The sequence below is a fragment of the Hemiscyllium ocellatum genome, chromosome 11, assembly GCF_020745735.1.
Source record: "Hemiscyllium ocellatum isolate sHemOce1 chromosome 11, sHemOce1.pat.X.cur, whole genome shotgun sequence".
NCBI lineage: Eukaryota > Metazoa > Chordata > Chondrichthyes > Orectolobiformes > Hemiscylliidae > Hemiscyllium > Hemiscyllium ocellatum.
The window spans coordinates 1,958,857-1,971,521 of record NC_083411.1 but is presented as its reverse complement, the minus strand read 5'-3'; the positions used below and the strand labels follow the sequence as shown (position 1 = coordinate 1,971,521).

General features: G+C 42.8%; 1 protein-coding gene across 1 annotated transcript in view; it reads right to left on the bottom strand.

The window, feature by feature from the left end:
- Positions 1–12,665, bottom strand: part of LOC132820350 (transmembrane 9 superfamily member 2-like) — a 120,439-nt gene that overhangs the window by 46,637 nt on the left and 61,137 nt on the right. The window contains exons 7-9 of the mRNA XM_060832387.1: positions 11,227–11,341; positions 8,904–8,983; positions 3,147–3,255 (exon numbers count right to left, since the gene is read on the bottom strand). Coding sequence (XP_060688370.1) covers positions 3,147–3,255; positions 8,904–8,983; positions 11,227–11,341 — 304 coding nt within the window. The remainder of the gene's footprint in view (positions 1–3,146; positions 3,256–8,903; positions 8,984–11,226; positions 11,342–12,665) is intronic.

Sequence of the window (12,665 nt, the reverse complement as noted above, 5' to 3'; positions counted from 1 at the left end):
GACTTCAATTGTCCACCACTACTCGCAATTGGATGTGGCAGGACTGCAGAGCTTAGACCAGAGTCGCTGTTTGTGGGATCACTTTGCACTAACACTGGTGCCTAATGCTGTTTGGCACACAAATAGTGCTATTTTGTAGTTTCACCAGGTTTTCATCTCATCTTGGTGCTGCTCCTGGCATGCCCTCCTGCACTCTCTATTGAGTGGGTCAACATTACTATTATAGGACAAGCCAAACAGAACAGCCAGGGAATTCCTAGAGGAAGGGCACTCATCCACAGATTCTATCAACAAACACATCGACCTGAACCCAATATACCGGCCACTGCAGCGGACAGCTGGAACAGACAACCGGAAGCAGCAGATACAAACCACTATAATTGCCGGAGGAAACATCACAGAAGCACTTCACAGGAGGATCCCAAGCACTGAGGATGTCACCTAGACAGGGGACGAAATGTCTACAACACAAATTCCCAGCTCGGCAAACAGAACCACAACAAACAAACAAACACTATTGAATTATGGCTGATCTCCTGGCTTGCTGGGAATGGTTGAGTGGGAGATATACCAGGTCATGAGGTTGCAGGTTGCAGAGTACAATTCTGCTGCTGCTACTGATGGCCCACAGTGCCTCATGAATGCCCAATCTGGAGTGGTATATCTGTTCGAAGTCTGTCCCATTGAGCACAAAGAGTGCCACACAACATGGAGGTTTTCCTCAATGTGAACACGGGGCTGTGTCTCCACAAGAACTGTGTGGTGGTCACTCTTGCCAATACTGACGTGGGCAGACGTATCTGCAGCCACAGGCTGACCAGGATGAGGGCAAATCTGTTCTTCCCTCTTGTTGGTTCCCTCATCAGCTGCCCAGACTCAGATGAGCAGCTACGTCCTTTAGGACGTAACCAGTTCAATCAATATTACTGCTGAGTCACTCTTGGTAGTGGACACTGAAATCCCACACACACTACATTGTGTCCTTGCCATCTTCCAAGCATTGCTCAACACAGGGAATACCAACTCAATCAGGGAAGTGGTAATCAGGAGGTTGTCTTGCTCATGTTTAACCTGAAGCCATGAGACCTCATGGAATCTGGAGTCCAAGTGGAGAACTCCCAGGGCAACTCCTTCCCAACTGCATACCATTGTATAGCAGTGGGACAGGTCATATCCAGGGATGGTGGTGGTGGTGTCTAGGACATGGTCTGTAATGTATGATTCAGTGAGTAGTAACATTTGGGGGCTAATGCCAAAGTAAAGTGGACACCGCAGGGTTGGTAGGGCTGAACTGACAAGGTCACAAGCATTTTCTCTGACTCGCTGCACATTCACACTTAATTATCAAACCGCATGCAGACAGACTAATTCACCAATTTGCCTCTGACTTCAACTATGGGGGATTAAACCTGGTAAAACAAAAATCTTGCTCGCTGTCAGCTGTGAGGTGGCCAAAAATTAAACAGCCTCCCTGCTATCATTTCTTCTCAACTCTACTCTAGCTGGCAATCTTTCTGTGGATGATAAAATTCTGAAGTCAACCAAGAGCAGCAAGTTATTTCACAAGGTTCCACACCTCGAGTAGTGTGCGCAGTTCTGGTCTCCAAATCTGAGCAAAGACATTCTGGCTATTGAGGGAGTGCAGCATAGGTTCATGAGGTCAATTCCTGGAATGACGGAATTACCTTACACTGAAAGACTGGAGCGACTGGGCTTGTATACACCCTTGAGTTTAGAAGACTGAGACATATAAGAAAGAGTTGGATAGAGCGCTCAAGGATAATGGAATCAAGGGTTATGGAGATATGGCAGGAACAGGATACTGATTAAGGATGATCAGCCATGATCATAATGAATGGTGGTGCAGGCTCGAAGAGCAGAATGGCCTACGCCTGCACCTATTGTCTATTCTGTGTGGGTTATACCGACCAGGCCAGCATTTAATACCCATCCTTAATTGCCCAGAGGGCAGTTAACAGCCAACACGAGAGAGACACTGAAGTCACAGGTTGGCCAGACCAGGTAAGATGGTAACTGTCTTCCCTAAAAGGACATGAATGATCCAGATAGGTTATCCCGATAATGGGCAATGGTTTCACGGTTACCATTAGATCATGTACATGAACATCAACTAGCCACAAAACGACATGACCCACCCTCACATATGGATGTGAAAGGACAATACGTCCATACTAGGACGAGCCAAACAAAGACACTCGTGAGAAGCATGGCATTCCAAGCAGAATTCTATCAAAGTGTCTTGGATCCCATTTACCACCACCTAAGAACAGGAAATGACGTCGCCAAAGGAAATGGCATCACAAAGCCAAACAAATAGAAAGCAGGCTACACCGCCAGTGTTTCATCCAGACACTCACTAACAATGTTACCCAGTAGGGTGACGAAACATATGAAAATGAACCTTCCAGCTCAGCGAGCAAACCTACATCCAAAATCTCAACCCGAGCTACAAATCTTCTCAAAACCCACTAGTTCAATTCAAATTCCACAATCTGCCATGGCAGGATTCAAATCCTAGGTTTACAGAACATTACCAGGATTACTGGATTAATAATGTAAGAAAATACCAAAAGGCCATCACTTCCCTTTATTATCTCACTAATTGGCTTGCGTCTTACTGTTCAAAAGAGACTTGCTGACTCTCTTTTCAAGGCCTAGATTAGAGTGGTAGCAGAAAAGCACAGGTCAGGCAGCATCGAGGAGCAGGAAAACCCAAGTTTCAGACAAAAGCCCTTCAGAAATTCACCATCTCTTTTCAAGGCAACTATCCTTGAAGCACAAACCAAAAACCGATCTATTTCTATTTTAAAATCTAAATTTCCAAATACTAAAGAACATAAATTTTCACCACAAAAGAGAGAGCATGGAATACTGCATATTTCAACGTGACAAGAAATCATGAACACTAAGAACTCAGGCTTCATATCAGCAGAGAGAGAAAGTGAATCTTGAGTGATCCAGGATGATTAAAAAAGGGTATTACGCACTTAACAAATTAAACAAAGCAAAGGTATTGTAGGTATTGGAAGGATTCCATACCTCAGTTGTGAAAGAAATACACAACTGCATCAAATTTGTAAATGGTACGACTTCCATTCGAAGACATATCCAACAATGGGACTTACCGCAGAGTCAATCTGATTGTATCGCGCAATATCCTTGTGAAGGGTCCGAAGCATAATCATTGCCACCATCCCAGATAAGAACAGGACAATCACAAGGGAATTCATAATACTGAGAAAGAAAAGGGAAATATCAACAGCTATGAACTCTTAACTAGTCATAAATAAGATGGTCAGACTTCTGCACACTGCACTGTTTCAAGGATATAATGAACGAAGTACACCAAACTTATGAGCTGGCACCTTTGGAACCAAGGCTGCATCAGTTGATCAAGAGTTCCACATAATCAAAGATCTAATCTTAAAAGAAGTAACAAAAGTAACGCAGGGGGTTATGCTCGCATATCTGATTCACAGCATAAATTACTTAAATAATAACTTAAATAAAGCTTAACACTGATGTGGAGGTGCCAGTGTTGGACTGGGGTGGATAAAGTTAAAAATCACAAGACCAGATTTTTGACAACAGGTTGATTTGGAAGTATTAGCTTTCAGAACACTGCTCCTTCATCAGATAGCTGTTGAGCAGGATCATAACTTTATTTTAATGAACCAGAATCTGCAATCCATTCTGAAAAATTTAAAACTTTACAGCAGTCTAGGTTTGTTCAATATATTGTTTCAGTTGCATGACACTAATCTTATGCTATAAATTGTGTCTTATGGTCCTACTCCACAGCTACCTGAAGGAGCAGGCTCCAGAAGCTCGTACTTCCAAATAAACTTGTTGGACTATAACCTGGTGTGTGATTTTTAATCAAAGCTTAATGCAGTAGCGTCTTCTCACTCCCACCTTCAACTTGGTGATCATGGAAATTACAAATAAACCTCCAAGATTTCAGGGATATAATTTTTACTGGTATATCAAAAGTGCTAGTTTATTAGATGCCAGATAAAACAAAGATTGCTGCATATCAGTTTAGGTGTAGAGGTTGTTTTTATTAAGTGAAGACTCAAACAGTAGGGCACACCCTCAGGATGAGGGGTCAACCATTGGGATTGAGAGAAAATTCTTCACTTGAAGGGTTGTGAATTTTGAAATGCTCGAACCAAGAGCATAGTGAATGTTTCGTCACTGAGCACATTCACACCAATCTCTAAGCTACGCACTGAACTCCTTGACTTGATGTACTCACGTTTTTGTGCCCATGGTTCAGGTAGTAATCCCGAGACTATTAGATTAGATTACTGACAGTGTGGAAACAGGCCCTTTGGCCCAACCAGTCCACACCGACCTGCCAAAGCGCAATCCATCCATACTCCTACATTGACCACTTCACCTAACACTATGGACAATTTAGCATGGCCAATTCACCTGACCTGCACATCTTTGGACTGTGGGAGGAAACCTGAGCACCCGGAGGAAACCCACGCAGACACGGGGAGAATGTCTGTGTGGAGTTTGCACAGTCGCCTGAGGCAGGAATTGAACCCAGGTCTCTGGTGCTGTGAGGCAGCAGTGCTAACCACTGTGTCCCTGTGCCGCCCACATTAGCCTGGGGGTTATGCTTTTTGATTTAGGTCCTAACTGTTGAGATTCTTTCATGAGAACCTTCTTTCCTGTGCTGAGGGAGGTTCACTAGACCCAAAAAGCTAATTGGGATTTCTCTTCACAGACACTGCCAGACCGTCAGAGCTTTTCCAACAATTTGTTTGTTTCTAATATACAGCATCCACAGTTCTCAGTTTTTACTTAAATCTATTCTGTTAAAAACAGACAAGGAGCAATCTCTCCCCCAAATGAAGCCAAGCAGCTTGGAGCATGTTATTGTGCAGATCACTGTGCAGCACAAAATATTGGGTTTACCTTGAGGTTTCAGTGTGAAGAGTCAACCAGGTGTACCACTCAACTGGGTCCACATGGCAAAACTGCAGTTTCTTTATCCTCCTGGCAATTCCACTGGCAATGTAGTGACAATCAAAGTGGCCAATGCCTGGTTTACCTGGCCTCCTGAAGATACTCACTAACTGTGCAACAAGCTCTCCTCTTGCTCCATCAGTATGTTTACACCTCAAAATAACGTTATTATATCACAGTTGAGGGGATGCAGGGTCACACCCCAGATTGTTTCTGGAGTCAGTTTCATGATCTCACTGCAGTGTTGCCATGTGTGTCCTGCTGAAGTTGAGTGGTTAACCTAGTGCTAGGGTGTAGGTTTGCTCGCTGAGCTGTCGGTTTGATATCCAGACGTTTCATTACCTGGCTAGGTAACATCAGTGACGACCTCCAAGTGAAGCGAAGCTGTTGTCTCCTGCTTTCTATTTGTATCTTTCTCCTGGATGGGGTTCCTGGGGTTTGTGGTGACGTCATTTCCTGTTCGTTTTCTGAGGGGTTGATAGATGGCATCTAGATCTATGTGTTTATGGCATTGTGGTTGGAGTGCCAGGCCTCTAGGAATTCTCTGGCATGTCTTTGCTTAGCCTGTCCCAGGATAGATGTGTTGTCCCAGTTGAAATGGTGGTTTCTTTTTGATGTAGGGGTATGAGGGAGAGGGGGTCGTGTCTTTTTGTGGCTAGCATGTGTTCATGTATCCTGGTGGCTAACTTTCTTCCTGTTTGTCCTACGTAGTGTTTGTGGCAGTCCTTGCATGGAATTTTATAGATGACGTTGGTTTTGTCCATGGATTATACTGGGTCTTTTAAGTTTGTTAGTTTTTGTTTGAGAGTGTTGGTGTGCTACTAGGATTCCGAGGGGTCTCAGTAGCCCGGCTGTCATTTCTGACAACACATCTATCCTGGGATAGGCTAAGCAAAGACATGCCAGAAATTCCTAGAGGCCTGGCACTCCAACCACAACGCCATAAACAAACACACAGATCTAGGTGCCATCTATCAACCCCTCAGAAAACGAACAGGAAATGACATCACCACAAACCCCAGGAACCCCATCCAGGAGAAAGATATAAATAGAAAGCAGGAGACAACAGCTTCGCTTCACTTGGAGGTCCCCACTGATGATGTTACCGAGCCAGGGAATGAAACATCTGGATATCAAACCTACAACTCAGCGAGCAAACCTACACCCTAAACTTCAACCTGAGCTAGAAACCTTGCGAAAACCTACTGCTAGTTGACCCTTAAAATTTCACAACTAAAAATGTGGGTCAGAGCTCCTTGTAATTTCCTCCATCATCCATAGCAACCTGGGATATACCTCACCCTGACCTGGGGTTTGTCCAATTGAAACCTACCAAAACCCCCAATATATCCTCGCTTCTTATGTCAAACTGCTCAAGATCTTCACAGTCGCCCCTCTTGCTGTATTCTGGACCTACAAAGCGAACAGGCATGAAGAAATCATTTAACAGCCTGTCAATGTCCTCCAGCTCCATATACAGATTGGCACCTTGGTCCCTAATGGGCTCTATTCTTCACATAGTTATCCTCTTTCCCCCTTACAGGTGGTTTTGGAATTCTCCCCAACTTTACCCACCAGTGTTTTTCCATGACTCCTCTTGGCTCTCTTAGTTGCTTTTAAGTTTGCCCCCTGCATTCCTTGTAGTCCACGCTAACCTAGGTTGATTTTTTCTCTTTTAACCTGGTGAAAGCATCTCTTTTCACACTGGGAGTCCTGAATTTTGCTAGAAGTCTAGGGCTTTCTGGGCTTGTAACTCCTCCATTTCACCCCAAACGGTGAACATGTTAGACCTACACTCTCACCTTTTCACAGATTCAGAGTCCTACAGCACGAAGACAGGCCACTGGCCCCAAACTGGCCCATGCCGACCAAGCTGCCTGTCCACACTCCCCCTATTTCCCTGCACTTGGCCTACAGACTTCTAATCCTTTCCCATCCTTTTCCTTTTTGAATATTCCCAACTACACTGCTGTAGATTTCTTGACCAGCAGCTGCTCCCAGTCTACTTAGAATTAGAAGATTTAGAACACCCTTTATCACATGCACTTGAACAGTGTAACAAAAATTTGTAATGTCGTCTCTCGGTGACATCTTTACAGGGTATCTAGGTGGAGATACTTTAAGCATTGGTATAGAATTCAAATATTAAAGAACTGACTAGCATGGGAGTGTAGAGTTAAGAAATCCAGAATAAAAAGTATCTTCAAAGTACTCAAGTTATGGCCCTTTTTCTTCAAGTCCGTGCTTACTGGACTTCAGAACATGAGACTTGGTCCAGGACTTGGCCCACTCTCACTTTGCTCTCGCTCCTAGCATGACACAGGGAGACCTGACCTAAGCAAGTTCTGCTTTCGCTCTGGGCCACACTCTTCTGCCACTCCAGCCACAATTCGCTTCTGGGACTCAGTCCCTCCAGCTACAACCTGTCTCCCTCACTGGGTTAGTCTAGACTCTCTTCTCCATTTCCTCCACTCAGGGTACTTGAACAGTAAGTGGCATAGGAAAACTGCAGCGAGAAGGAACAAGGAAAGGAGCTAGCGAGCAGAGGACCTCTGGCTCAAGTGTCTATTACTGTGCTGCCGTCTTGATCCTCTCTTTAGCCAGATCCTGCCGCCTTTTAGTAAAATTGGATTTTTCTCCAATCCAAAATCACTTGCTTGCAGAAATTCTTTCTCCTTTTTCATAATACATGCAAAATGTGCAGCACTGTGGTCACTATCACCAAAATACTCCCTGACTGCCATCTCAAACAACCAGCTTCACTCCCCAAAAGTACACCCATTGTGCCATTCATTGTTGGACCTTTGACATTTTGACCCATATATATTTCAAGAAACCGGCTCCTGCTAAACCCCTTAAATTATGAGTATTCCAATTAATGTTTGTGAAGTGGAAATCCACTAAACTCCAATAAAACCCTATTGTTTTTACACAACAGAGTTGCCTCCATATCTGCTCACTATTATCTACTGACCATTTGTTTGGGAGCATCTATAATACATACTAGGCAATCTTTCTATCTCGTTTTTGTTTTAACCACAAAACCTCACTTGAACACCCTTCCAGAATATCAGCCCTCCTTACTGCAGTAACTGACTTCTTCACAGATAATGCAACATCATCTCCTGCTTTACACCCTCCCCTGTCCTGACAATCTTATAGTCCAGAATGTTGTGCTGCCCATCCTGCCCCTCCCTCAACCATGTCTGTGAGGTGGCTACAATACTGCATTTCAATCCACACCCTTAGCTCAGTCTTACCAATAATACTCTTAGCACTAAAGTGGAGGCCACCCAGCCTCAACTTAATCCCTTGAAATTCAACATAGTGGAATTCCCTCTGCCTTTGTTCCTGTACTACAGTATGCTGTGCCCTTATTGTTCTAACAAGATACATCATTCAACAAGGTGTACACAAAGTTTTTACACGGGATCACATGCTTACAAGTCAAAGTTCTCATCAGCTAACTTGATGCATCAAGTCTGAACTCCACCGAAAACGTGTTATCTAGAGCAGCATACAATCAATGCCAACTTTTGGATAGTTACACACATATATGAATTGCCAATATTGCTGTCAGTCTGAACAGCAATTGCTGAGCTTTGCCATCAATGGCAACACTTCTGTAACATTGCTGTTTCTTTATCAATCTCTGTTGCAACTTAAAGCAACAATCTGAGAAAACTTCATACAGGCATCATAGTTTTCTACTGCCTCAGGATAAAACTGTTTCATTTGTATTTCCAACAGTATAGAAGCTTTGAAGAATTTTAGCTGCAGTCTTTAGACACAGCTGTGCAATGACAATTTTGTGCACAATAACCTTACAAATAAGATTGCCCATAAATTTGCGTGTGCAAGTGAATATATACAAATTAAGAGTTGAAGAAAAGACAGCATACCTAAACCACTGAATATTTGTGTGGGGCATGGATTCCAAAATATAATCCCATCTCGAGGCCCACTTTATTTTCTCATCCTCCTAGATAAAAGAACAAAATGGTAGTTTTGTATTTATTACAACACTGAATTAGTTCAGAGGCATTGCAAGCAAGCACAATGAGGAGGGATCAGCACTGTGCAGTGAAATATTACTCAACTTAAATTAACATTCATCATTTATTTTGACCCACCTGTTGCTTCAGTAAACTTTATAAACTTAATCTCAAAATTGGAATTTATTTACATGAATAAGTTATCAAACCCTCTCACAAAGTGTTTGATATTGAGGAACAATTATTTTCTTACAACTAGAGGCAATGTGGAAAACTGCTTTTAATTTGCAAAAACACAAAGGAATCTTTCAGCATTGCATACTTATAATTGTTGACTACATAAAAAAATACAGCTATAAAAATTACTAGATGGGCTTTGGGAAGGAAGTTAAGGTCTTGTGAGTTTTGAAAAGATTTGTAGCTCAGGTTGAGGTTCACAACCAGCCTTGCTGAGGGTGGAGAAACGATTTGCCAGAATGCCAGGCATTAGTGAACTCAGCAACCTGAGTGAATTAAGAGGAAATTCAATATACCTGTTCTAAATTATGAAGATGGCAGAAACAAAGTTAACAGTGATTTTCAAGAGAAAACTGGACAAATAAATCAAAGGAAAGCAATTGCAGGGGTATGGGGAAAAAGTTAAGGGAGTGGGTTTAATTGACTGGCTGTTTCAGAAAACTGGTGCAGGCAAGATAGGCCAAACGATTCTCTTGCCTGCTGTATGATTCTGTGATTCCAAAATTATGTTGATATTAATAAGGGAGAGTTGAAAATGTGTTGCTGGTTAAAGCACAGCAGGTCAGGCAGCATCCCAGGAATAGGAAATTCGACGTTTTGGGCATAAGCCCTTCATCAGGAACCCATTAATAAGGGAGAGTTAAACAACTTAAAAATTGAGAACAAAGGGTTTTATCTGTCAGTAACTGGGAAATGTTGCATAAAATTTCCTTTAAACTGATTGCCAAGACTTGACAGGCACAGCCATTGAAGGTCAAGTCTGAAATTCTACAGAACTGATAGAAATATAGATGTCAGAGTCATCGACATGTACAGCACAGAAACAGACCCTTCGGTCCAATTCGTCCATGCCAACCAGATAACTCAACCTAATCTCATCCCATTTGCCAGTACTTGGCCCGTATCCCTTTAAACCCTTCCTATTTAGACATCCAACCAGATGTCTTTTAAATGTTGCAATTGTACCAGCCTCCACCACTTCATTACAGATTTCCAAGTTCGAAGGCTGAATGTTTTGGACACGAGGCAGCAGCAGTAAATTATACCAGCCATCTCTCAAATCAAGGACAAGCAGAGCTTTAAGACTTCTGTTTTAAGTTTCAAACTATATGGTGAACATCACATCTGTTTGAAAAGGTTTGACATACTCCTCAGATAGCCTTTCACCCAATTCAAAACCTTCAGAGGAAATTGGTTTGGCTGCTCCTTGCATTAATTCCTCTGCAGCCAAAACCACTATATAGCAACTGATGCTGCAGTCCAGTTCAGCTGCCATGATAGGGAGATAGTCATGTCATGGCAATGTCACCAAACTAGTTATACAGAGAACTAAAATACAACTGCAGATGCTGGGAATCTGAACAAAAACAGCTGAAGAAATTATTCTGAAGGCCACTGAACTCAAACCTCGACTCTTCCTACTCTCCACAGATGCTGCCAGATCAGTTTTTTTTTCCAGCAATTTGTTTTTGTTTCAGTAGTCCAGCAGTCGAAAGCAATGCTTTGGGTCATGGGCTCAAATCCTAGCATGGCAGCTGGTGGAATACAAATTCACTGAAAATGAGTCTTAACACCGCTGCTCATGAAGACTCCCACTGAGTGTTGTAAAAAGAAAAGTGCCTCGGGTTTACTATTATTCTTTACAGAAGGAAATGTGACATCCTTACCCAGTGAGAGAGACTCCAAATACAGTTTAGCTGAATCTTACCTGCCCCGTTAAATAGCCCTCGCAAACCACAGGTCCAACTAAATATGGACAACAAACAAATCTTGCCCACATCTCAACAAAGAATTAAACAGATGTGCAAAGCCACTGTCAATTCCCATTTCAAACAATTTGATTTAACAAATCTTTCTGGATTTCTGGTGATCCCATGGAACGTAGATTCTAGTTAGACCAACACTGCATCCAGGTAAACATCACTACTGAGGCAGGTTCCCACCACTTACATCTACTGGGAGAGATAAAGCCAAAGCTGTTTATGTTACTTACATTAAATGTAACTGAATAGGTGTACACAATATTAATTTTCTTCTCCTTGTCTTCAGCAGGAATCTCCATTGGTGGTCCCTCACAATTAAGGTGCGTTAAGTCTGCATGGTTGTAACTGGAGAGAATAGAATTGAAGTGTTATTTTAAACATTGATAGTTACACAAATGTCTTTAACCTTAAATATAGCACAGTTTTGCTTCTTGTGTTTCATTCGACTGCATTGACACTAAATTTATGCTATAGCTTCAATTTAGAGCAAACAGGTTTATGTTGCATACTCACACTAATATGGCATTTCAAGTCAAGATTCATGGTTTGAACTCAATGAATCAAGGGGGAATTCCTGGGTCATTCTGTCAGAATGGTGGGCTGAAGAAAAACAGTTTCAGAACTCAAAGGCAGCGCAAAGGAACTGTTCTCAGGAGAACTGACAAAAATTGCAACTTGGAAGGTCAGTGGCGTGAGAAAACCATAGAACATCGAATAATACAGTACAGGTCAGGCCCTTCGGCCCTCAATGTTGCGCTGACCTGTGAACTAATCTAAGCCCATCACCTTACTCTATCTCATCATCATCCCATATACTTATCCAAGGACAGTTTAAATGCCCTCAAAATGGCTGAGTTAACTGCATTGGCAGACAAGGCATTCCAACCATTACCACTGAGTGAAGAACCTGCCTCTAACATCTGTCTTAAATTTATTCTCCCCTCAATTTGCAGTTATGCCCCCTCGTACAAGCCAGTGTCATCATCCTAGGAAAAAGACTCTCACTGTCCACCTTATTTAATCCTCTGATCATCTTGTATATCTCTATTAAATCCCCTCTTCGCCACCTTCTTTTCAATGATGACAGACCCAAGTGTCTCAGCCTTTCCTCATAAGACCTTCCCTTCAGACCAGGCAACATCCTGGTAAATCTCCTCTGCACCTTTTCCAATGCTTCTACATCCTTCCTGTAATGGGGCGACCAGAACTGCACATAATACTCCAACCAAGGCCGCACTAGCATTTTGTACAGTTGCAGCATGACATTCCAGCTCCAGAATTCACTCACTCTGCCAATGAAACCTAATACACTGTGCCTTCTTAACAGCATTATCAACCTGGGTGGCAACTTTCAGGGATCTAGAACATAGAACAATACAGCACAGAACAGGCCCTTCGGCCCACGATGTTGTGCCAAACATCTATCCAAGATTAAGCACCCATCCATGTACCTATCCAATTGCCGCTTAAAGGTCGTCAATGATTCTGACTCTACCACTGCCACGGGCAGCGCATTCCATGCCCCCACCACTCTCTGGGTAAAGAACTCACCCCTGACATCTCCCCTATACCTTCCACCCTTCACCTTAAATTTAAGGATCTATGTACATGGACTCCAAGATCCCTCTGCAACCCACACTACCAAGAATCTTTCTAGCGGCCCAGTACT